At 31.1% G+C, this 23,783-nt stretch overlaps 2 protein-coding genes across 2 annotated transcripts; one reads left to right on the top strand and one right to left on the bottom strand.

The window, feature by feature from the left end:
• The first annotated feature begins 3,694 nt into the window (after positions 1-3,694).
• LOC122524644 (myrosinase 1-like) lies at positions 3,695-7,894 on the top strand. Its single transcript, XM_043647010.1, has 8 exons — positions 3,695-3,768; positions 3,854-3,963; positions 4,533-4,666; positions 4,739-5,072; positions 5,168-5,510; positions 5,630-5,780; positions 6,628-6,869; positions 6,968-7,894. The coding sequence occupies exons 1-8, from the start codon at positions 3,698-3,700 to the stop codon at positions 7,098-7,100; spliced, it is 1,518 nt and encodes a 505-aa protein (XP_043502945.1). The 5' UTR covers positions 3,695-3,697; the 3' UTR covers positions 7,101-7,894.
• A 3,955-nt stretch (positions 7,895-11,849) lies between these two features.
• Positions 11,850-14,263, bottom strand: LOC122524942 (UDP-glucosyltransferase 2-like; the record flags this gene model as incomplete). The annotated part of the gene is made up of 6 exons (XM_043647462.1): positions 13,789-14,263; positions 13,143-13,235; positions 12,859-13,028; positions 12,524-12,743; positions 12,179-12,398; positions 11,850-12,072 (listed from the first exon to the last, which is right to left on the bottom strand). Coding segments are annotated over exons 1-6 (1,401 nt in total), but the record flags the coding sequence as incomplete, so codon positions are not given.
• Positions 14,264-23,783: the final 9,520 nt, after the last annotated feature.

The following is a 23,783-nucleotide window of genomic DNA, read 5'->3' as shown; positions in this document are numbered from 1 at the left end:
CTTTTAGTCTTCATTGATGACTGCAGGATGGGTATCCTACCCTTAGGATGACGATGAATAAAATAAAGTTAAATAAAAAATTTGCAAAGCTGAAACATACTAAAAATTATATTACAATATTTCCTGGAATCATTTCTAAAAACACAGTACACTTATATTATAAAAATATCAGTAAAAATATTCATTAAAAATCTTTAAAGTTTTCTAAATAAAACAAAATTTGTATTAGCAAACTCAATAAAGAATAACCTAAAACATAAACCTTCTTTTATACTGTTCTATGTAATAAAAAAAACTCTTGAAATTATTTAAATTAACACGAGAACGTTATAAATAAAATTATTCAATAGTTTAATACGTAGTCACTTTTGCCGGTCTTAACTTGTCAAAGGACGGAAGAGGAATGAGCATCTCTCTCTCTCTGTTTACCTTTGAAAGTAACGTATTTCGACTGTTATTGTTTTTATCTCATTGTTAGCTCGAGCAGTGCTGAAAAACACAGAGACGTATTAATACGTGTTTATATGCCTAATGTTTTGTTTTCTTATTCTCTTTCTTCCTCTCTCACTCTCTCTCTCTCTCTCTCTTTCTTTCTTTCTTTCTTTTTCTCCTTTTTCTTCCTTTCTCACATTCTTGCTTTTTTTCTAACACTCTTCCTATTACACTTCTCTACACACCCTTATTTTTTATTGCAGGTTACATAGGAGTCGGATCATACGAGGACTTAGTTATAATAAAGTATAGTGTAAGGTAATTATTTGTGTAATTATATGTATAATTAAATGTTTAATTTTAATCTATTTATTCTTCTCCCCTTAGCATCGCATGCGTGTGATATTTATTTTTTATGTATTTTATTTGTTCATAGGTTCCATGTTATTTCGATTCTATTCATGTTTCACTTCTCGTTTATCATTTTGTTATTTGATATTCCACTTTTCTCTTCATTCTCGATGGTAATTGTAAGGATTTTCCGAATAAAACTCTTAAGGTGGGGCCTAAGAGTGGGGCTCATTAAAAAACCTTCTCAGGGTGTTCATTTTCTTTGGTTTCCATTTAATTCGGATGGGGACATCTTCAGGATGCACATCCCTCGTGGGTCTTCAGAAGCTGTTACCTCCTCGTGGTTAGACCCGGACAATGTAGTTAGACCCCGGCAAGTAAAATCTAGCCAAAGACCGCTTATCATAAACATTATAATTGTAATTAGTTTCTTTTAACTTCCTAATTAATATCATATTCTTTTACTCCTTTCTTTGATTCCTTCTATCCATTTCATCTATAGAAACTAATAACATTATAATGTTTCTTAATAACTTTTATATTTTTACTAATACCGCACGGAACAATCAAAAGTTGTTTAAATTTCATTTTTTACTTTTCTTTGTTTCCGTAGATGATTAATTACAATACACCTGCAAGGCACCTTTTTCAAATCATTTTTATACTCTGACAGGTACCAGCAAATCCTGTCCTAAATTGTTAAAATTTAATTTTTATTTTATTTTGTTTGAGTATAGGAATGAATCTTCTAATTTATATAAAAGGACCAGTTTTAAAATAACTTTTTTATACTTACATATTTCTTTTATACTTCTATATTTCTGACCAAATGGCAGCCGCGATCGATAAAAAAAACTCGTACTCGATGCATTCGATTACTCGATTGCATTCTTACTTCGTATATCTTCGTTCTTTGTACATTAAAACTTTCGGGTGGAAATCTTGGGGTGAGGCCAAGAGTGAGGATCTTTGAAATGTGTTCTTGAAGAGATCTTTTTTTCAGTTTAATTTTATTAGAGTTATATTCTGATGGACATAAACTTGTAGTTCCGAATTCGATAGCTTCATGAAATTTATTCATCGTTTATTCGTATATATATTTAACGAAAACAGTAATATATGATATTTCTACAGATTTTTCTTTATTAGCAGATAGATTAATTGTTATTTGATATTCTTATCTTTTTACTTTTCTTTCTATGGATTCGAGTCACATTGCTACTAATACCTTCTTACACAATGCAATACTATCAAAGTATTTTCATTTCTTACGGCCTCTCTGGAATCGACAGTCTTTTTTTTCTCCGGACGTGGGTCAACCATCCACTTTACTAATCATGCCCAAGTTACTTGACTTTAATGATCTAGTAATCTTGTGAACTAGTAATTCAACGTGGCTAGGCTATTGACCTCTTTATTTGATTTTTTATTTAGTTTTAATAGTAAAAATTTAATATATAAATAATAATATCATAAATATAATTGCATTACTTGCATTATATTAAGAAGGATTTAAGCAATACCCAAACATTCTTTTAGAATATGATATAATTCGATACTAAATACTTTTACTTGTGTTTTATTTCGATATATATGTGTTTTATTTTTTTTTATTATATTTATATATATATGTTTTATTTGTTTTTTGTGTATAAATAGAAACTAATCGGTAATTTCTTATCAACAGTTTAACTCTTGTCCGCCGATTGCCTTTTTTTATTTTTCTTATCAACTAACATACAATACATAAAATAAAAATATTTTATCTAATAGTTACTGCGTACTTACATCAATGACCTAATATCTCATATTACGATAACAGCTTCAATAGAAGATATCTATTTACAATATATTTCTCCTCTAATAATTATTTAGTGTTTATCACTATTAATAAAAAATAGATAGCAATTGATTAAGCTTTTGTTTTATTAATTACAAATTTCTTAGAATAAGTATTTATTTTATTTAAAAGCTTACCCATTGCTATTGTTTTACAAATAATAGTTTTGTATATTGATTATTGTAAATTTGTAATTTTCTAAATTGATTAAAATATTTGTACGATTAGTTTAAATATTAATTATATGTATTTGCAGTTTATTATACAGCGTGAAACAGTTTATTTGATTACCTCAGGTAACTTTTGTTAATTACGTATTAAATAAAAATTATTTTTTCAGATGATATGAAAAAGACCATAATGTAATGTACATGACTTCTTTATGAGAAAAGGTGTCTAAAAGATTTAAAAGTCAATTTGGTTTTTCTAAATTGAATCTTTTATCTTTTTATGGTAGTTAGAAAGAGCAATAAGTTCAAATTAAAAATCTAATAAATATTGTTTGACGTAAATAGCTAATTATTAATGAGATATTATTGAAAGTTAGATCAGCATAAGATCATTTTGAAAGAATAACGTTACCTGTTTATGGCGATGTTTATTTCGTAATGTTTCTCAACATTTCACTTATATTAACTTCAATGTTGCTGTTAACGATTTTCGTTATCAATTTGTTAGGAAATAAAACGATGAAAGTGAAATAAGAATTAATTAAATCGTTTATGTTTAATAGTTTAATCTTTAATTAATGTCTTATTATAGATGTTCAAATTTAAATGTTATTCGAGATAAGCAAGTTAAGTGTTTCACATCGTATTATTTTAAAATTCACTACATTACGTCCCTTTTAATACCATGTAACAAATAATGTGCAAATAATAATTTGTGTAATGTTAAATTTAAATATTATTTAAAATAATCCAATTCGGTGCATTACACAGTACTATTTTAAAATGATTATAAGTATTCTATAATAGCTAAAACGATATGGAAAGTACAGTGATAACACAGACATATATATAACTTTAGATATAGATGCTATACAAGTAGTATTACTTCGTCATCGGTTGACCAATGATCAACATAATGGCTACTGTATATTCTTCTTTATTGAAGGCAGCGATACACACGCTGCTAGTAACGATGTAAGAGCTGATTTTTTATATATATAACATATATAATATTGATAAATTATGTAAATTAATTATGTTTGTGTGACTATAATTTTAGATTAATTTGGAAAGAGACTCAAGCTTACACGTATACGAAATTCCCTGGAGGATTTCAATTTGGAATCGCTACGTCGGCTTATCAAACTGAAGGAGCCTGGAACATTAACGGTATTGTAAAATGGTATATCATTGTATTAAATATGTAGAAATTCGTGAGAAGGTTGATCGAAAGGCATGGATAGTGTAATGATTTAGAGAAATTGCACGGGAGAAAGGAATTTCTCGCATTGAATTCCAGTGTAAACTACTGAAAGACCTAACCTTTATTGAGAATACTAAAAAGAGTTATCAGAAGTGATTAGTAGTGTTATACACTTGCAAATTATGTAACGGTACGAGAAAAATTGTGTAAACGAAAACCTAGTAAAAAAGAACGACGATGGAAGTGATGTGAGTGGTTGCCTGAAGAACTGGCAAGAATATCTTGACAAGCCGGCTCTTTTGAAATGTTCACAGTTGTGTTTAAAGATGAAAGCAATACATATATAGCCCAGGGAACCGGCAAGACATTATTACACTTAGTATTTTCGAGAAGTTGTCTTAAAAACGAAGGACTCGAGTTGAAACCTTCGAGATTACCTGAAGATCTAACTTTTCTCGCGCGAATCCTACAAATAAAGAGTGATGCAAATTTATAAATTAATACGTAAGTAACATTAGATAAATAAATTTTACAGGTAAAAGTATTAATGTATGGGATGTATTTACTCATAACCATAAAGAGTTAATAAAGGATCACAGTAATGGTGATGTTGCATGCGATTCTTATCATAAATATAAAGAAGACGTTCAGTTAATCAGCAACATGGGTGTATGTATACAACCAGTTTTTAAATTTAGGCTAAAGAATAATTCATAAAAAAAGAATAATTGTTAATTTTAGGCTGACTTTTATCGATTCTCCCTTAGCTGGACTCGTATTTTGCCGAACAGTTTCGAAAACGTTATAAACGAAGATGGACTTAATTATTATAGAAATCTTATTGACGAACTACTGGCAAATGGTATTACACCATACGTTACAATATTTCATTGGGATCTACCGGAAGATTTACAAAAATTAGGTGGTTGGACTAACGAGATAATCATTGATTATTTTGTTAACTATGCAAGAATTGTTTTCAAAGAGTTTGGGGAGAAAGTTAAACTTTTCTTTACCGTTAATGAACCAGAGGTAATCTGTTCATCAGGTTACGGTTCATACATATTTCCTCCTGGTAAATCATAATCATAATTATATTTAAATTCGTATTATATATTTCAAATTAACGATAGAATAGTATTTTTAATTAAATGGTGATATATATATCAGGGGTAAATTTAACTGGAATCGGACCTTATTTGTGCATGCATAACATACTAAAAGCGCATGCCAAGGTATATCATATGTATGACAAAGAATTCAGACCTCAACAAAAAGGATTAATTTCTATCAGCATGTCGAGTCTAGGGTTTTATGCCAAGTATGAAAATGATACAATAGCCGAAGACGTAGCTTTTCAATTTACTTGTGGTTGGTCAGGTCATCCAATTTATTCGAAAACCGGTGATTATCCAGAAATTATGAAAATACGTATAGGAGAGAATAGTAAGATTCAAGGATATTTGGAATCAAGATTGCCGGTATTCACACCGGAATGGATTAATTATATACGGTAGATATATATACATATATATACATGCATATTTATGATTAATTTTCATTGATAAATGAATTAGCAATTATTCAATGCTACCATCGATAATACAAGCTTCGATATACTTCTTAATGTAGAGGAACTTCAGACTTTTTTTCCTTAAATCACTATACATCTCGTCTCGTTGAAAGTGTACCGAGGGGACCGGACGGTCTTTGGTACGAAGACGTAGGAATTAAATTAAGCGTCGATCCAAAATGGCCACCTACTAATTCATCATGGTTAAAGGTCAGCTGCATAAAAGATAATTTTTTAAACGTTAACTTGCAAAATTAACCTACAATCGTAAAAAGATATTTTCTCGTGTAAATTCATTTAATTCGATTAATACATAAAAACTTTTTACTTTTTTTTCTATTTTTTTTTTACCTTTTCTTTTCTTTTGGGTTACTCCCGACATGCATCGCGTGCAATTAAGTGTATCGGTTATTCGAAGCTTCTTCTTATGAATAATTTACATAGTAAGTATATAATTCATGGGTGATGTTAAAGCCTGTGGAAGAACGCTCGAAGCTCGATCATGATCGCTAGCTTATAATAAGCACGATTTTCATAAACTTACACTTACAATTAATCGATTCTTTATTAAGCAATGTGAGTATATTCAATGACAAGAAAATCGATATTTCGAAGGGGAAAATCCTTGAAAATTAATAGAGTACTTTTTAATAGATATATTTATTTTGATTGCAAACTTGATGATTTCTATGACATTTGACATTGATTTTATCGCGTCACAACATTAATAGTTGTTTTCTGATAAGTTTATCGAATATTTAACGAATTTTCTGTCTAATAAAATTAAAATATAAAAGTAATTAAGTAAATTTCGCGTGTTTCAAAAGCACCTCTAAAGTCCCGTTGATGTTCAATGTTTATTATTTATCATACCAATTAAAAATTTCAATGAATATTGCAATAAAATTTTATCGAATAGGAGACTACTAATTTTTTTTAAAGTTAGTTATAATGAATGTAAAATACTAAACAGTATAAACGTAATTGGATGTGATGTATTATAGTATCTTGAATATACAATATCTACTATAATAGAAGTCTAACATTTTGTTTGTAGATAGTTCCTGAGGGATTTAGAAAGATTATTAACAAGGTAAAAAATGAATATGACAATCCACCGATTCTTGTTACGGAAAATGGTATTTCCGACAGAGGCACTTTGATGGATGAAATAAGAATTGATTATATTTCTAAATATCTTAAAAGTCTGTTGCAAGCTATATATGAAGATGGTTGTAATGTCTTTGGTTACACAGTTTGGAGTTTATTAGATAATTTTGAATGGCAGAATGGCTACACGTAATATATATTTAAATGTTTATAACTAAAAATTAAAACTATTTATTTATTTAAATTATGTTCACATACGTTTGATGACAATATTTCTTTTTTTCCAGTGAAAAATTTGGTTTAGTACAAGTTAATTTCTCGTCTCCCAATAGAACGAGAACTCCCAAAATGTCAATGGAATGGTATAGAAATCTAATCAAAGAACGCGAAATAACTAATTATACACTGAATAACAATTAATTCGATGTCGTAATTGTTCTTTAAAATTAAATTTATCTATGATAATCTAGAATGCATAGGCATATCAATTTGGCATGATTTATTTCCTCTATCTATGCATCAGTATACATCTTCATGAGTGATTGATTGTTAAAGATAAAATCTGCTTTTAGAGAAAGATCGATTAGCGTTTGAATCGAAATTTCAATTGAACTAAAATTCCAATTCAAAGAAATTCTCAACATTCAATTATATTTGATTTACTATTTAATATCTATTACATTTGGATTTATAAATAAATCTATACATATCGAACACGATTAAATAGATTTCGGCTAGTTTACATGAGCGTTCTTTGTCGACACTATTGTCTTCATCAAGTACATTATACGATCATTTGGAAGCGACAAAAGGGAGCGTAGACAGCAAACTTCGTTAGTCGACTCGGAAACGAAATTCCTTTCTTCGTTCTTCGATGAAAACAGGAAAGTGGAAGAGGAAGAGGATGAAACAAAAAAGATTTAATCTTCTTCCTCGTATTTGGAAGAAGTACGTTTCAAATCGAGTCGAGACCGATCCTCCGATTAATGGACGAAATGTTTAACAAATTGAACGATGACTCTTTCTAACTTTCCAACTTTTTCTGTGATCTCTTCAAAGTTTTTTTCTAAATACTATCGTTCTTCATAATAAATATCTAAGATATGATATAGAATTTAATGTAGAAATTCAATTGATTTGGATTCATTGGTTTGCATGTATCTTGATATTTTACCATATAATCTTTCTATCAAATAAAAAAAAAAAAGTAATAATTTTCTGATTTGTTATAATTGCTAAATCAAATGTCACTATCGTATGTATGAGGACTGCGTGGATTATCAAGAACCATTAACTATTTTTACTTTACAAATTTAGTAAAAATTGGTATGTACATTTAAAACATTACAAAATTATACATTACTTTGTGCGATAACTGTAGAAATTGTTTAATTGCTTGGAAATTAGCTTACTAATGGTAACCACAGAATTACTTTATCTTTTTCTTTTAAAAAAATTTAACAGTTAAGTTTTCTTATTTAAATAAAAATAAAAAACTGGTGTGTGTACTTATGTACGCACGTAAGAAGTTATACTTCTTTGCCGTACCAAAACGAATATAACCTCAATAACCTCAAAAATAACTTCAAAAAAAAACTTCAAAGAAAAAAAAATAACTTCAAAAAAAAAATAATTATTATTATATATATATATATATATATAAGAAAGAATAAAAAAAAGAAAAAGAAAATATCAAAATATAGATATCAGTCCACACTAAATATAAGAGAGATATATCGAATTACTTCACGCGTTAACAGCCATGGCGCGGTTACAGCATTAGTTCTCGCTTCGATCGTTTAAGTAAAGCAGCGCTGAGTACGATTAGTATTTGGATGGGTGACCCGCTTGAGAAAAAAGGGGGGAAGAAGAAGAGAAGACAACTTCATGCCGTATACTTGAAATCGCTTTGCCGCGCGTCGTAAATACTGACAAACTTCATGGTGTCGTTTTTCCAGACGCTCGGAACAAAATCACTCCCCATTACATTTTCCCCAACGCGCCAAAAGAAGTATAACTTCAAAAAGAAAATATCTTTTAGATTCGTTAGTTAAGGATTAGTATATATAATACAATACAAGTAACGATACTCGCTAATTAAAATAAATCGTTTAAAGTAATAACTATGAAAATAATTAAATAAAGAAGAAGTTAAATGGCATGACGAATCAATAAAAGAGATGGTTGAATTCATAGATAAAAAGGTAAAATGAATCTCAGTAGCACGGAATAAGGAGTTAAACAAAAGCTTTCTACAGAAATACAAGAAAGAAAGAGGGTATATTTCGTTTATATAGTTTTCTGTTGCGGTTGTAGCTAGCAGATAAGAAAAAAGAGAAGGAAGAAAAGGGTTTAGAAAATAACAGATCGTGCTTCAGCGAGCAAAATCTCGCGTAATTATCTTGGGTAATGGTGTACGCGTATCCATATCACGTTCGTCGATGCCTCGGGCGACAGCAACAAAATCGCTTCACCGCTAAAAAACGCACCACAGAAAAGTATGGTACTTATGATTCCACCGATTTTATACAAGATATACTGCACAAAATCTATAAATACTCAAATTTGTTTCATTTGTTAATCTCGATAATAAAACAACAAAAAGAAATAGACCATTTTGTTTATCTCAAGATGAACAAAAATGATTTCAAATAGACGTAAGATTTAAATATGAAAATTATTATATGAATTTTAATGAACGCATCGAATATGAGCAAGTGTCCCTTTGCCCGTTCACATTTTTTTCCTCGTCCATTAAAAAATGGATGCTTTTATCATCGCTTTAAAATTGAATTACCTTTCTACGATCTAATAATCACATTATAAGCCGTTCCATTTATCCATGGTTACCGAAAACGAATTGGATATCCGCAATTCTATACCTCTGTAAATCAACTGACCACATCATGTGAACCACATAAATGAAATCAACGTTGAATGTACAGTAATTATTTGTCATGTCTATTTATTTACTCGATCGTATTCCAGCCTGGCCGATTTCGCATAGTGATGTTTATTGGTGTGAGGAATAAGATTGATCGTATAAAAATATTCGTTAGCAGGAAATCTTTTCAAGAGACGTTGACAAAATGTTGGACGTCGTATTAATCATTGTCAATCTGATCGAAATAATATCATGAACTCTTTCTCGAAGCATAACTTTTCGTTTTAGATCAAATCGAATTAAAGTTGCTATTTGTCTACCGCAAAAACAAACAAGAAGATGAAGAAGGAAAAAAGGAAAAAGAAGAGGAAAATAAAAAAGAAGACACAATCATCTTTGCTTGCAGTAATTGTGAAACTTTTTCCATAACGACACGCGAACACGAACAACAGGCGTTTAAATTGCACTGAACGAAATCACTGTAGGTATAGCTTTAGTTCTTTCCTCTTTATCACTTTATCTTTCTCTCTATCTCTCTCTCTCTCTCTCTTTCTTTCTTTCTTTCTTACTTTCTTAATTTCCTCTCTATTTTCCTCTTTCCAAACGTTCTTTCACAATACTTTCAGTTACCATTTTATTTGCGATCTTCCAGTTGATCTTCGCGACAAATAACTTTCGCACCATTATCGGCTTGTGACATTGTGAGCTCTTTAAAGGTTTTCATCTTTTTCGAGATGGATTTAAAGATGAGAAAGGAAAGAGAGGGAAAAGAAAATTCTGTCTGGCGAAAAAACGATTAAATCCTTCTAGAAGGTGAATTTCAAGTGAAGGGAACCTTCGACCAGAAAGAAGAGTACCCCTTATATCTTCTATTCTCTCTTTGGTCTCGATGTTCTCCTATCTCATACTATCTCTCTCTCTCTTTCGTTCTTCCTTTCTGATAACCTCTCGGGGATGCTACGTCAAGAATAAAAAAGGATTTCTACCGATAATGGCACAGGAGCTCGTGGCGAAAAGATAAAGTAAACGGCGCGGACATTGGAAATCTTTTGATACGCCTCTTCGTTTCCCCGTTGCTGTCACATCGTAAACTCTTCGATGCCAGAGTTACGACGATCTCCCTCGCGTCTTCCTACATCGTTTCTACTTTTACTTACACTTTTTCTTCTTTCTGTCTTTCTCTCTTTCTCTTTCTCCGTCTCCGTCTCCGTCTCCGTCTCCGTCTCCTTCTCCTTATCCTTACCTTTCTTTAGAAAATTTTATCGAAGAGGTTAGATTGTTTTCGAAGCGTAATCCACGATGATAAATTGGAAAAATAAATTTTATATGTACAAAAAGATTTCACCGTTTTACCTTTCTTTATCTCTATATTTCTTTCTAATATACAAATTCCCTTTTGGCAAAGAAACGTTGTAAATAATTTTGCAGTTCAATTTGATGACGTAATTCTTTTTATTTTATCAATTTGAATCATTTGCTTCTTTTTAATGAAAGTTTTAAATGAAAATTAAGAAAATCTATTATTTCTTTTTTCTTTATGCTAATTATTTTTTTTTATTATTCAGTAGGTAGTTGATAATTGTATGCAATAAGGTATAATCGTTAAATATGGTAATAAAAATAATGCGTGTTAAATATTTTCAAATTCATCAACATTCTATTATACGCAATTCGTGTGCAGTGAAATACTTATAGGTTTTATCATTTATTCATTAGCAGTTCAAATAATTATTCTTATGAGTTATATTTAACAATTATAGTTTTCATGGTCATGACTAATCAACTTTAATGCGAATTATTTGTAATTTTATCATTTTTTTATGAATACGATATGCGAATGGTAATAATTTAATCCAAATTTTCAATGCTTCGAATATAATCGTCCTTTTCGCATAGTTGCAATGGCCTCGTTTTTCCCGATACGTCGTGTCTCATGAAATTTCTATGCGATCGATAAACCGACGTAACGTTATCAACGTTGGCGCTTGCGTATGATAAAAGAATTTTCATCAAATTCATTAAAATAAAAATGACATGTAATCGAATAAATGGCATTGAGGGAAACGGTAAAATCTTTGACGTATGCTAATTTCTTGTTCAATTTTATCTTATCTACTTATGTCTCTTTTCCCCTTTTTGTTGTCTTATCTGTAAGGTGCTCGAAATTCATAAATCTTATCTTAATTTTTATTATGTTTATTTAATTAATTCTCTTTTTTTTTATTCTTTTCAATCGTCATAAAAGTTACGTAATATTTTATAATAAATATAAATATTTTATAAGAAACGTATAAATAAAGGAGAGCGATGATAAATAAAGTAACAGATAAAAAAGCAATTACATCAGTATTATATCTTTGGTACCAAGGTTCATCGACAATGCTAGAACGGAGATGAGGTGCTCCTTTATGACGAATAACATATTCTGTCCACCAAATTACCTTTTCTGTTGAGTTATACGGTTTATCTTTAATGAGATTCTTCAGTTTCAACATATTTTCTTTATAACTAAAAAATACAAATTATTACGTTGGTTAATTTTATACTTACTATTAGAAAAATTTCATGTAAATTTGTCTCATCTTCAGGAGACTTGTTATAATTATGATTTTACCTTTTGTTATTTAAGATGTCCATAATTGCTTCGTTTAAGGATTCTCTCGTTATTTGTAAAATATCGACGCTCCTACATGTTCCTAAACTTTCCATTTTAATAACATTCATATCTTGATCGGCTATTACTGGTATTCCAACAAGGGGTACACCAAAGTGTATAGCTTCTTCCGTACTTTGAAGTCCACCTTGATAAACGAACAGCTTCAAATTCGGATGTGCTGAATTTTTATTTTGTAATGTAATATAATATAAAATAGAAACATATTAATTACTGGCTGTAAAATATATATGCCTATTATGAGTGAAAATATTGAAGAAACATAGAAATTCTAAGATATCTTACCTAGAATTGTTTGTTGTGGAAACCATGCTGCGATATATATATTTTCAGGTATTTTTAAGATGTTTCCATTGAATTTCCACACAACCTTAACCGGTAAATTTGAAAAAACATTGAAAAATATATCTAATAATTTTTTCGGAAACATTGATGGATGTATGTTTGTTCCAAGGCTGACGTAAATGAAGCCATTCGATCCGTTATCTATGAATTCTTTTAATCCCTATACAAATTATTATCAATAGTAGATGTGATTTAAAAGTGGAAACGAGAAAGAGAAATTTTCTATGCGAAAGTAGAGAAAAAAAGTATAGGATGTATATTATACAAAAAATTACCTTTGGTAAAGGTTTATTTGTAACATTATTTGCTATATGTAAACCACTAAAATTTATAATATTGGCAACGTTGGGTCTGGTAAATGAAATTTCTTCTTGCTGATCCATAAATAGAATACTTATGTTCTTTTCTAATTCTCTAATGGGAGGTATATTACCTAAATATTTTTCTACAATTTTTTGTTGCGGTTTATACATTTTATTATTACAAGTTACATGTATATACCACCATGTTAAGACGAAATTGTGTACTCTTTTCCAGAAGGGTACATTCAAACCAATACCTATATTTAATTCATAGGATGAAGGGTGAGACGGTATCATTGGATTACCCATAAAAAAATGACTCATTTGTGTAAGCCCCGATGGAAAAACACCTATAAATATATTAAACAATTATCAGAACCCACTAAACATAAAATGAAATAAAGATCCGAGACAAGATTAGTTTCGAAGCATTTTTAATCCTTATTACAAGTTATGAAATAAAAAATAACAATAAATTTAAAGTTTATAGTAGAAACATAACAGAAATTATTTTGCAAGCTTCGCAAAAAAGCAAATCTTACTGTGTCTTTATTTCGAAAAAAAGGTTATAAGAAAATTTTCGTGACGAAATGAATTACTTTCTCATTTATCAGACTATGTAACATTAAATTGGCATTAAATGGTTGAAAATTTTCATAAAAGGTCATCATTATTTGCTCATTCTATGAAAGGAATATATGTGTTCGTATCGTGAATCATTGATATCTTAAAAATATTTATTATGGAAATAATCAAGTATGGATACGATTTAAATTGTTAAAGACAATGATTTTGTTGTTTTTTAATAATTTATAATAACTTATTAATTATTTCTTTTCCTTTTTGTTGATTAATAAACTTGTATTTAATCGTTGTTACATAATTTTCTTTTCTTATGCTTACCTATCAAAGGAGCTTTGAATCTGTGTCCAAAAGCTAAAATAGCTGGCGTCCAGATTGCTTCGACCATAACAAGATCGAACTTTTCGTTACTATCAGGCGCGTAGATTTTTTTAAAGTCAGGATGCTCGAAAATAAGTATGCAAATCTTTTCTGATAATTCAAAAAGCAAAAGCCCAATAATTTCCAGCCATGAATATTCATGTCTTGTTTCCAAAAAATTCAGCGTTTTTATAAGTTTATAACTGTGACTAATGTCGATCTGTGTAAAATTTTTCAAATTTTTATCAGGTAAAAGATTTGGCGTTACTAAAGTAATATGGTGACCTCGTAAGTTTAAATTTCTAAAGATAGAATGATAGACTATTTGATGACTGTAAGAAGGGGTCGGCATAATAGCCAAAATTCTTGCGCTGCTGGTAAAGCCTATATTATGAATCAAAAGAAATGTCACTGTAGTAGCGATTAATGATGCCATGATGAATTTTCTTTTTTTCGACTCTTAAAGCAATACACGACGATGCACTCAGAGAAGAATAAGAAAAATAAATAAATATCCGAATGAAACAGTACAGGATAAACCCACAGATAAGAACAACAGTTTTCTAATTGCGTTACGTACTATTTATTACACTTATTTACAATAAGAAACCCATCCTGATTTCATTCCGTTTTTGTATGTTCTATATATGTATTATGCAGTCATAATCTAAATGAGTGTAAGACTGCTTAACTGCTAAAAGGAAGATATGCTAGCTCCGCCCATCCCCACTTTTGATGCTCTCAAGTTCATAGAATAGAATTTTTTAACACTTACCGAACGAGCATTTCCTTAAACAATTTATAATGTCGCGAGTATGGCGATATTCGTTCGCTAAAGGTTAAAAAACATCTTAGGATTTCAAATGTATGACATTGGAATGTCCACACGAATGTCTTATCGCAATACTACACTCTACTTCGACGTACTCTGTTCTATTTCTATGTTATACATCGGATTAGTAAATTTAATATTTTCTACCAATAAGGAAAATACGTATAGTATAAGATTACTATTAATTACCAATGTAGATTTATTTTCGGCACTGCTGTTATGTTTTGCAGCGGAGAACGCTTCTAGAAGGAATCCAGATTTAATTGGTTGAAATATTGTTACTATCTTATTCTTATTTGGCTCAACTTTATATCACGCGGCATAAAGAATAATTTTTATAATACTAATTCAATATCTAATAAAGGAGGAAAATGTGACACTTTGAAATTGTCAATAAAATGAGTAAAGACATAAAGCACTAACGTTTTTTGTTCTTATCAAAAATTGATATAGGCTTGTGAACGTATCTATCATGAATATGGAGATCACATAATTATGTAAAAATGTGTATCTTTAAAACGTCAAAGATATGAACAAACAAATATTTATTCTAGCCATGTGTTATTTTAAAATGCTTTATTTGATGTATGCTTTAAAAACAATAGAGATAATATAAAAATGAGTTAGTTGATGATTTCATCGAGTCAAAAAGCGGAAAATGTTTTATTTCTGGAATTCGTGTAATTTTGTCATTATTTAATGTTTGTTTCATAGAGAATACAAAGACATTTAAACCACTTCTTTTAAAATATTTCCAAACGCAAATTCAAATTTTCTTCTTAAGTTGGGAAATTACTTATTGCATATTTATATGCAATTGTATTGCATAATCACATCTACGGAATTATTCATATAACAAATCTATACACTGACTAATTTAACAATTTGTTTGTAATTCCCTTCAACTCATTTAAATCCAGATACGAGTGACTAATTTCACAAATCTGAGTCACTCAACTGCTAGTCAGCCCATCCATTATATTGTGCATTTTATTTTATGTTAAAAAATTCAATATTTTTAAATGTTAATTTTTTTTAGGAATATTAAGCAAGCATTATCGATGATCCAAAACGTTTTAACAACATTTAAGAAAGTAATATTTTCTAGTAATATATAATTTTCAAATTTTCAAGATGCATGTGGGTTATTGAGCACTCGGTAATAAGTGACAGTCGTCATTTACGATTTATTGTACTTATAAGGTACGTTAAGGTACGTTCAACATCTTTTTTCATTCTTCCATTGAAATATCCATTGCATTTTAAATTTTCAAATGGTCATATTTATTATAGACAAAAAATATACGTGAATTTTTTTCTTTAAATTCTTAAGATTAAAATACGTTCACGGTCTATTTGCACGAAAGCACGGCAGGCGATCCAAAGTGAAATTGTTTTTTCGGGTTAAAAAGTGAAATTCGTTTAAACGGTAATAGTGGGTGGTTCTCTCGAATCGGGAGCGTGTTCAACGAAGCGGACGAAACGAAGAAACTCTGACGAAATAGAAATAGAAGAAATGCTATCAAGCTTCTCTATTTTTATATCCTCCTGTTTGTTTTTTCTATTTAATTTTTGTCTGTCAATGTTAAAAAGTCGCGTTATTTACTTGGTTTGAATTTCAAGTAAATAGAGTAAAAATTTTTATTTTTCTAGATGCATGAGAAATGAAAAATGAATAACTTCAATTTTATCTGTATTTCGAAAATAATTTCTTTTTATATATATAAAAAAAAATACGTTCATTAAGATTATCATGTATCATTAATATATTGAAATTATTATCAAATTTTCGTCATCACAAAATTCATTAGTAAACATAGCTGTGAGATAAGTAACCCTTAATTGAATATTTAAACTAAAATTTGTCGATTACATAGAGATTTTCAAATAGATGATAAGAGAGATGTTGAAAAAGGAGGTGGAAGATTCAGTAGATTTCTCCGAAGAAATAGGAAGAGCAAGGAAAAAGGAACGATAGTGAAGCGGAGAATCGGAAAATTTGTCGATGCACGTGCACTAAAAGAGAATTCTATGAAAGCAAACATTTGCCGGTGAATTCGCACCCACGCATTCGCGTGCGTTTCTGGGTCGGTAGAATTGGCAAACAGTTGTTCCGATTTCTCGGGAAGAGCCAAATACAAGGACCTCTTCCGGTTTTGGATATTTCTACACTCCGTTGTATATAACATGCGAGTACGAGAGCAGAAAGAAAAATATGTAGAAGAAAAAGAAAGATATAAAGAAAGAAAGAAAGAAAGAAAGAAAGAAAGAAAAGTTTCGTACGATATATGTAGCTCAAAGTCTTTGGTACTTTGCCAAAGTGCTATCGATCTTTCCGTTTTCATATCACCGAAGAAATCATGGAGAAACGCTTATACGTGAAAAATCTGAAAGGTACATCTAGGAAAGGTCACGTATAAGAGCGTGCATGCGTGGGAGTAAGAGGAAACGGAAGCAACTTAAACAAAAAAGAAATAAAAAAAAAAGGAAGGAAGGAAGGAAGGAAACGGCATCGTGCGTGCGCAAATCTTAGCGACGAGGAAACATTGAATCGATCGTGCTCGCCCAATGGCACTTCCGCTGCGATTTGCTCACTCAAGCGAGACATCTTTGAAATCTTGCATTCTCTTCCTTTTGTCCTTCTCCCTCTCTTCTTCCTTCTTCACGGTACCTTACAAACAGTTTCTACGTCGCGGTAAATTTTCTAGCATGGATTTCCCTTTTGTTTCCCAAGAGATAAACGAAGATATAGCGATAAATTTCTAAGAAGTATCTAAGCTTTGAACGTGTGAGTAATTCACGATTCAATTTTAATGATATTTTGTGCATCATAGAATTGTTCTAATATAATTAATTTCATTATTACGATTAATTAAAACAGGAAATAATGACATAAAGCATTCAGTTATTAACCATAATACGTATATAATATGATTCCGATAAAGCACACGTCAAAGAAATTAATATGAGCAGGATATGAGAAATCACTGAGCAGGATAGAATAAACTGTTGTAATAATTTATATCTAATTGTATACCTATCTATTTTTGTACATTTCTCATTTTTTTTCTTAGACAAAATGAAATTGCCTAATACCGCTTTAAATCATAGACTTTATCAAGAAACAGGAATTACGATTGTCAAACAACTTCGACGTTATCGAAGCGTCGTTATTTGGTTGATAGGAGCTAAGTTCGATGATAACAGTTGAGACAGTTCACAGCCGAAAGAGATTGGTCTTATTATACTTTATCTTTTTCTGTTCTCTTCTTTTTCTCATCCCAATAACATCTACAAGAACATATATATATATATATATAAATGTAATAGTAATAAAATCAAAACATTAATCTTTTGTCGTGTAAGCTATGGCCGATGAAACTACCAACATACCCAAGAAAAGAACGTCGAATAAACGAGAAAAGAAAATCAATCTGAATCCAAACAACGAACTGCTCAACCCCTAGTCTTTCATATAAGCCCTTTTCTTCTGCACCCGGAACTAACAGAAAGTATTTATGACTACCATTCATTCATCGAACATCGTGAGGATGTTATCCGTAAATTGCTTTAAACGTGTAATGGCTCGTTCCACTTTCATGGATTTAACATTTCCCCTTTTCTTTTTCTCCCTCCGTGTACCTTTTGCCTTCTCCTTCTCAGCTACTCCCTTGAAAATAAATTCGTGAATAGTTTGCCATAATAAAAAAGACGAAATTTTGTTGGCGATGGCACTGCACGTTGCGTGACTCTTCGCGACGACGACGACGACGACGACGACGACGACGACGACGACGACGAAGAACACAAATAGAAGGGAGAGAGATAAACGAAAGAGTTTTTCGTTTCCCCTCGTCGAACGAGAATACGAAAGAGAATTCAAAGTTAATTTGACGGAGAATACGTCGTCATACCTGATGCTTCCATCGAAACGGATCTGCTTCTCATGTTACGTTTCTTCCGCAATCTACGAAGGAAGTATATGCAAGAGTTGGAAGGTGAATGAGAAGAAAAAGAGAAAGAAAGAGAGAAAGAGAGAGAGAGAGAGAGAAAAGACATGTCGTATTAGGAGAGTAGAATTCCAAGCATCTCCATGGTAATGGCGGAACTCGATTATCCGTCGTAGTCCGTGACATACGGAAGTAAATCAAGACAGAAAGAGAGACGTAGATTAATGTAACCATTTAAAGTCCGTATGCGGAATCAAGCATAAGAGCAAGTACAATTCTTATTGTTAGTTCTACGCTCCGTAACTTTCTAAATCTTGTCACTTCTCATTCTCCTCCTATTACTTTTCGTTTTCTCTCATGTTCCATTTAAATTGCAAGAATTTTTGTATTAAGGAAATTCAAATAAATTACTGGCAAAATAATTTACCGAATTACTCTGACGAATAATTGTAATAAAGAAAATATATATTTATTGTTTTGTAATAATACTTATCTATTTTTTAAATTACCAAGAATTGAAAATTTCGTGTTTTATTCAATTTTAAAAATAGTTATTTGATAGAAGATCAAATGGTTATCAACTATAACACGTGATATTCGTTTCAGATATTCAAGAAATCTAAAACGGTATGGTAATACCATAATAAGAATGAAAATGCAATGATATTGAGGTAACTAAATAGGTAAATCCAAATCACGATGCATCATTGTTTTGTTGATAGGACTGACTATTTGCATGTCTGAAAACTTACCCACTAGGTCATACCACGCATAAATCATGAGCGCGATAATGACAAGAATGACTACCGTAAAAACCTTTATTCACTATTACTTCGTCCCTTTATTAAATAGAGCTTTTATGTAATTAATAATTATTTAAAATAGTATAATCACGTGATGCAATTACAAAAGAATTTTACTAACTTAAGAATTTTTTAAATAATTCTACATCCTTTATATCTTACATCGTTGGTTATAAAATAATTTAAATCTCATTATTATTAATTTGTTCAAATGAACACTTTTACGGACATGCCCTACTTTATTAAATTCAAGATATATCAAATATGAAGCGAGTTGACATTAAAGTAAATCTGTCGGGAAATGTGGAACGAAAGACGAGGAATGGTCGCAAGATGGCTCAACCATGGTCTATCACGACCGGTAAATCATGCATAATCGTAATTTACACCGCGCATCGTCCTATGTTAATTACAACGAAGCTCCCGGCAGCTAGGATCGTGGTCGAACGAGTTACGAACCAGTGGAGGTTCACAGACTGGTAAAATTTATGAGCTTCAGAACGGAGAGACCTCTCCTCTTCTCTCTCTCTCTATATATATATATATATATCTTTATCTTCTTCTCGCTCTCCTTCTCTCTCTCTCTCTCTCTCTCTCTCGCACGAATGTTCCATACCCATATCTCCCTTATTCTCTATCTCTTTTTTCCGCGTTGGTTTCCTTTTTTTTTCATTTCCAACTTCGTGTTTCTCATTTTTTCTATCCCATTCTTGTATTCCTTCACCCTTTTTCATCCTTTTACCAGCAGCGTTCGCACAGCTCGTGACGTTGTGATATCTCGCGAAGCGAAAGAGCGATGAACAACTAGACGAGAACGTAACGAACGACCAGTGGAGATTTTCCCCAACGGCGACCTGAATTCCGACACGAGTTCTCTTTCTTTGTGGATAAATCGAAAATATTATTTCATGTTACAAAGATTCAACTTCCATCTTCCAAACTACGTCTTCTTTCGTCCGATTTCTTCGTCCAAGACTTTTTACGTATGTATCTTACATACTGGAAAAAAAAGCTTGATATTATAAATATAATATAGAGATTTTATTTCTAATAGGTAAATATTTTATTTTTAACTCGTATGTAACGAATAGAAAAGTAGAATAGGTATACGAAAAATAAAATCTCATTAAAAATCATAAATCTACGTGCTTCTCCATTCGAAATAACTTTTAACTCGAATGTATAAAGTTTAACACATTCTATAAGTTTATCTTCCTTAAGGCGAGAATACCAAATTTCTTTTTCAATTTCGTGGGCTCGAAACAAATACATATACTTATTTACTACAAAAAATGATTTTTAGCGGTCTTGGCAAGACTCTTCTTTGTCTTTTTTCTCTTTTTCTAAATTCTCTCTCTCTCTCTTTCTCTCTCTCTCTCTCTCTCTCTCTCACTTTTTTCATTTCTCTTTCTCTCGATTTTCGCAGCTGCACACATAGATACGAGTTAAACGATTTTCTTATAAAAAACTTTCATAGCACGATAGCGTGCACGCGCGTTTCCAGGCATAAACGTATCGCCCTTGATATCTCGAAATCTCCTACGGCATACGAATTTCACGAAACTTTTCGAGTTATCCTCTTTCGTTCAATCGCAAATCCCGCGTTTAACTTATGCAAAATTCCATAACGCAAGAGATTTTCCAGACTTACGCGGTTTCTGTTTAATTACGAAATTTTATGTTCTATAATATCATACAGATGAACCTATACAAGCATACATTTATTATACCTGCCTATATAAGTTAACGATAAACGTGTATGAAGAATTGACGCTCTATTAAACGTAAGATGTTAGTATTTTTAGAACGTGGAAAGTAGTACGATTAATAAAGATTTGTGATCTTAGTCGCAAATATAATAAAATACATACTGCCATTTCGAGTAAATTAAAATTTTCTATTCTTCCAATGATTCATAATTGTTTTTGAAATAAATGATCCATATCAGAAATAACTAACGAGCTTAAATTTTCTTCTCTAACAATAAGTCATTGTTAAGAATACACAAGAATTATTAATAATACACAAGAATTCTTAAGAATATTCCCTACTAATAGATAGTGTGATCTATTCGTCAATAAATTGCTCGTCCATTTCTAGGGTAGGAAGGGTACCTACCATGGCTGGTAGTCTTCGTCAACCGTATTTGAGTAACGATCAACACTTTTCAGGATAGAAGTAATTTGTAATATTATATTATTTCACAATAGTTAATTATCGACAGCAAGCTTGGCGTGTATATTAGACCTATGATCAATATTATCCATGTAGAATACTGTCAATAACAGTATACATACCTACATCAATATCGAGCAATCAAAGCTATAACTATCATTGTCTCGTACCACCTCTTCAAATAACATGTAATTACAAATGTCTGCAATCAACTTTGATTTCTACGAATGAATACGTATCTCCACCTCGATGTGGTTTGTCAATTTTCTAAAGATTAAAATAGTATCTTGTAATTTCCGTCAATATATTCTCGACGTAGCATTCCGATTTCCATGCTATGAAATACCACCGAGTAATATTTTAAAATGATACGTATCGCGATATTCGAGAAGAAATATCTCGATATCTCTTGGCGACCTTCGTTGGGTACGTGGAGAAGTAAAGGTACTCGAATGGCAGCGATAACCGAAATGGAAGCCTTCGCGGATAGATCTTATCGCGGAGAAAAGCAATTTGCGAGCAGCAGCAGTAGCAGGAAAAAAAAAAGTTAGGAAAAGAGCGTAAAGCGCTGGCAAGAGAAGGTGGGGGAGGTGGAGGAGATTGAGGAGGTGGCAATGGCGGTGGTTCGAGAAGAGAGAAAGAGAGAGAGAGTGAGAGGTGCTTTTGTTCGAAATCGATAAGTCCGGTTAGCTGTTAACGCGCAGACGGTTCGAAAAAGTAGTCGACCGTGCGAAAAATCGTAGCGTTAGCCGGCCGTTATCGAACGCTCGCACGTTAGCACTCTGCAAGCACGCTTTTAATCCGTTAAATGCCATTTCCTTGTACATGTCAGCTGCGAACCAATGAGCTTCAGATTCTTCAAATGTCTGATGCTTTCCCCGAATAATAATTGTCATTCGTCGATCCTCTTCTTTACGCCATACGCGCTACCTTCGCAGCATCCTTTTGATTCCGTATTTTACACAACTCTCAAAATATAATGGCAAATTTGCAAAATTACAGTCATTATAATGATTAATAATAACAAGTATCTTAGTTAGACATAGGAAATATATATTTTACAAGATATTAATCTCGCAACTTTGGAGATTTGAAAGAAATCCTATCGTTTTGTAGAGTAATTCTTTTATCATAATATCTTGAATAATGAAGGATCCGAATATTCAACAAATATTTCATTATTTTCTCAAATCCCCAATAAGGAAGAATGCCACTTTAGAAAGTTCCCATTTTAAAACGATCTCATGTTTTTCCTATTTTCTCGAATTTTTTGCCGGATTCGTTCGAGCACGTGTACTGTAAGCGGAGGGAGAAAATAGAGATTACGGGAATTGGGCAACAATCTACGCTCGAACTTCATGGTTAGAATCTATAGCTGTATTATTAAGGTAGAAAACTGAAATTTGCACCGTCCAATTCTTCGTCCATTTCCTTTGGTATGTAGTGGTAATTCGTCGTCTAATAAAATCTTCATGGTCAGAATACGATGCGTTTCTAAGCAAGCAAAGGATATACAAATTTCAACAACGGAAATTGTATCTATTCAATCGATTGAGTGTACTCGTTTATATATTTGTGTTTGTTTCCAGAGCATGTAATTTGCAATTAATTCAACGTATCATTTCTGAGTCTTTTTTTCACTATTCTAATTGGCCAAGTGTTTTTAGACAAAACTCAAATGTTCGTCTACTTTTATTTATTAACGATCTACTCGTTCGTATGTTTCTACAAACGTGTTGAACCTCTGATAAATTTTCAACATACGTTTATGTGGTATGAGTTCTTGAAACATCGTTTAAATAAATTATTTATAACAAATTGTATTTAACTATCGTTAAACACCATTCATCCCATTTAGCAATAAAATAGAGAAAAATATTTCCTCGAAAATAGTTTTTGACTGATGTTTTTACGACTTGTTTTGAATATATTTTTCTAGAAATGTTTTGGATCCAATGTCGTTTCAGCTTTTTAACTCGAAATTATTATAACGTTTGTAAACATTCAATGAATTATTATAATCGACTTTTTGTTGTAATCGTTAACCCTTCCATAAAGCTATAAAATGTTTTGTGATTATAAATTTAATATCGAATGAAAAATGTTTAAAATGTGAAAACGTATCGTTAGATAGAAATAAATGTATGCTCTCCATTCGGTTTTGGTCGACGAACGATAACAATGGTTTGAGCCACT

Source organism: Polistes fuscatus, unplaced genomic scaffold, assembly GCF_010416935.1.
Source record: "Polistes fuscatus isolate 324 unplaced genomic scaffold, CU_Pfus_HIC Scaffold8, whole genome shotgun sequence".
Classification (NCBI taxonomy): Eukaryota; Metazoa; Arthropoda; class Insecta; order Hymenoptera; family Vespidae; genus Polistes; species Polistes fuscatus.
Note: the sequence above shows the minus strand (reverse complement) of the source record. Positions and strands in the feature narration are given on the sequence as shown.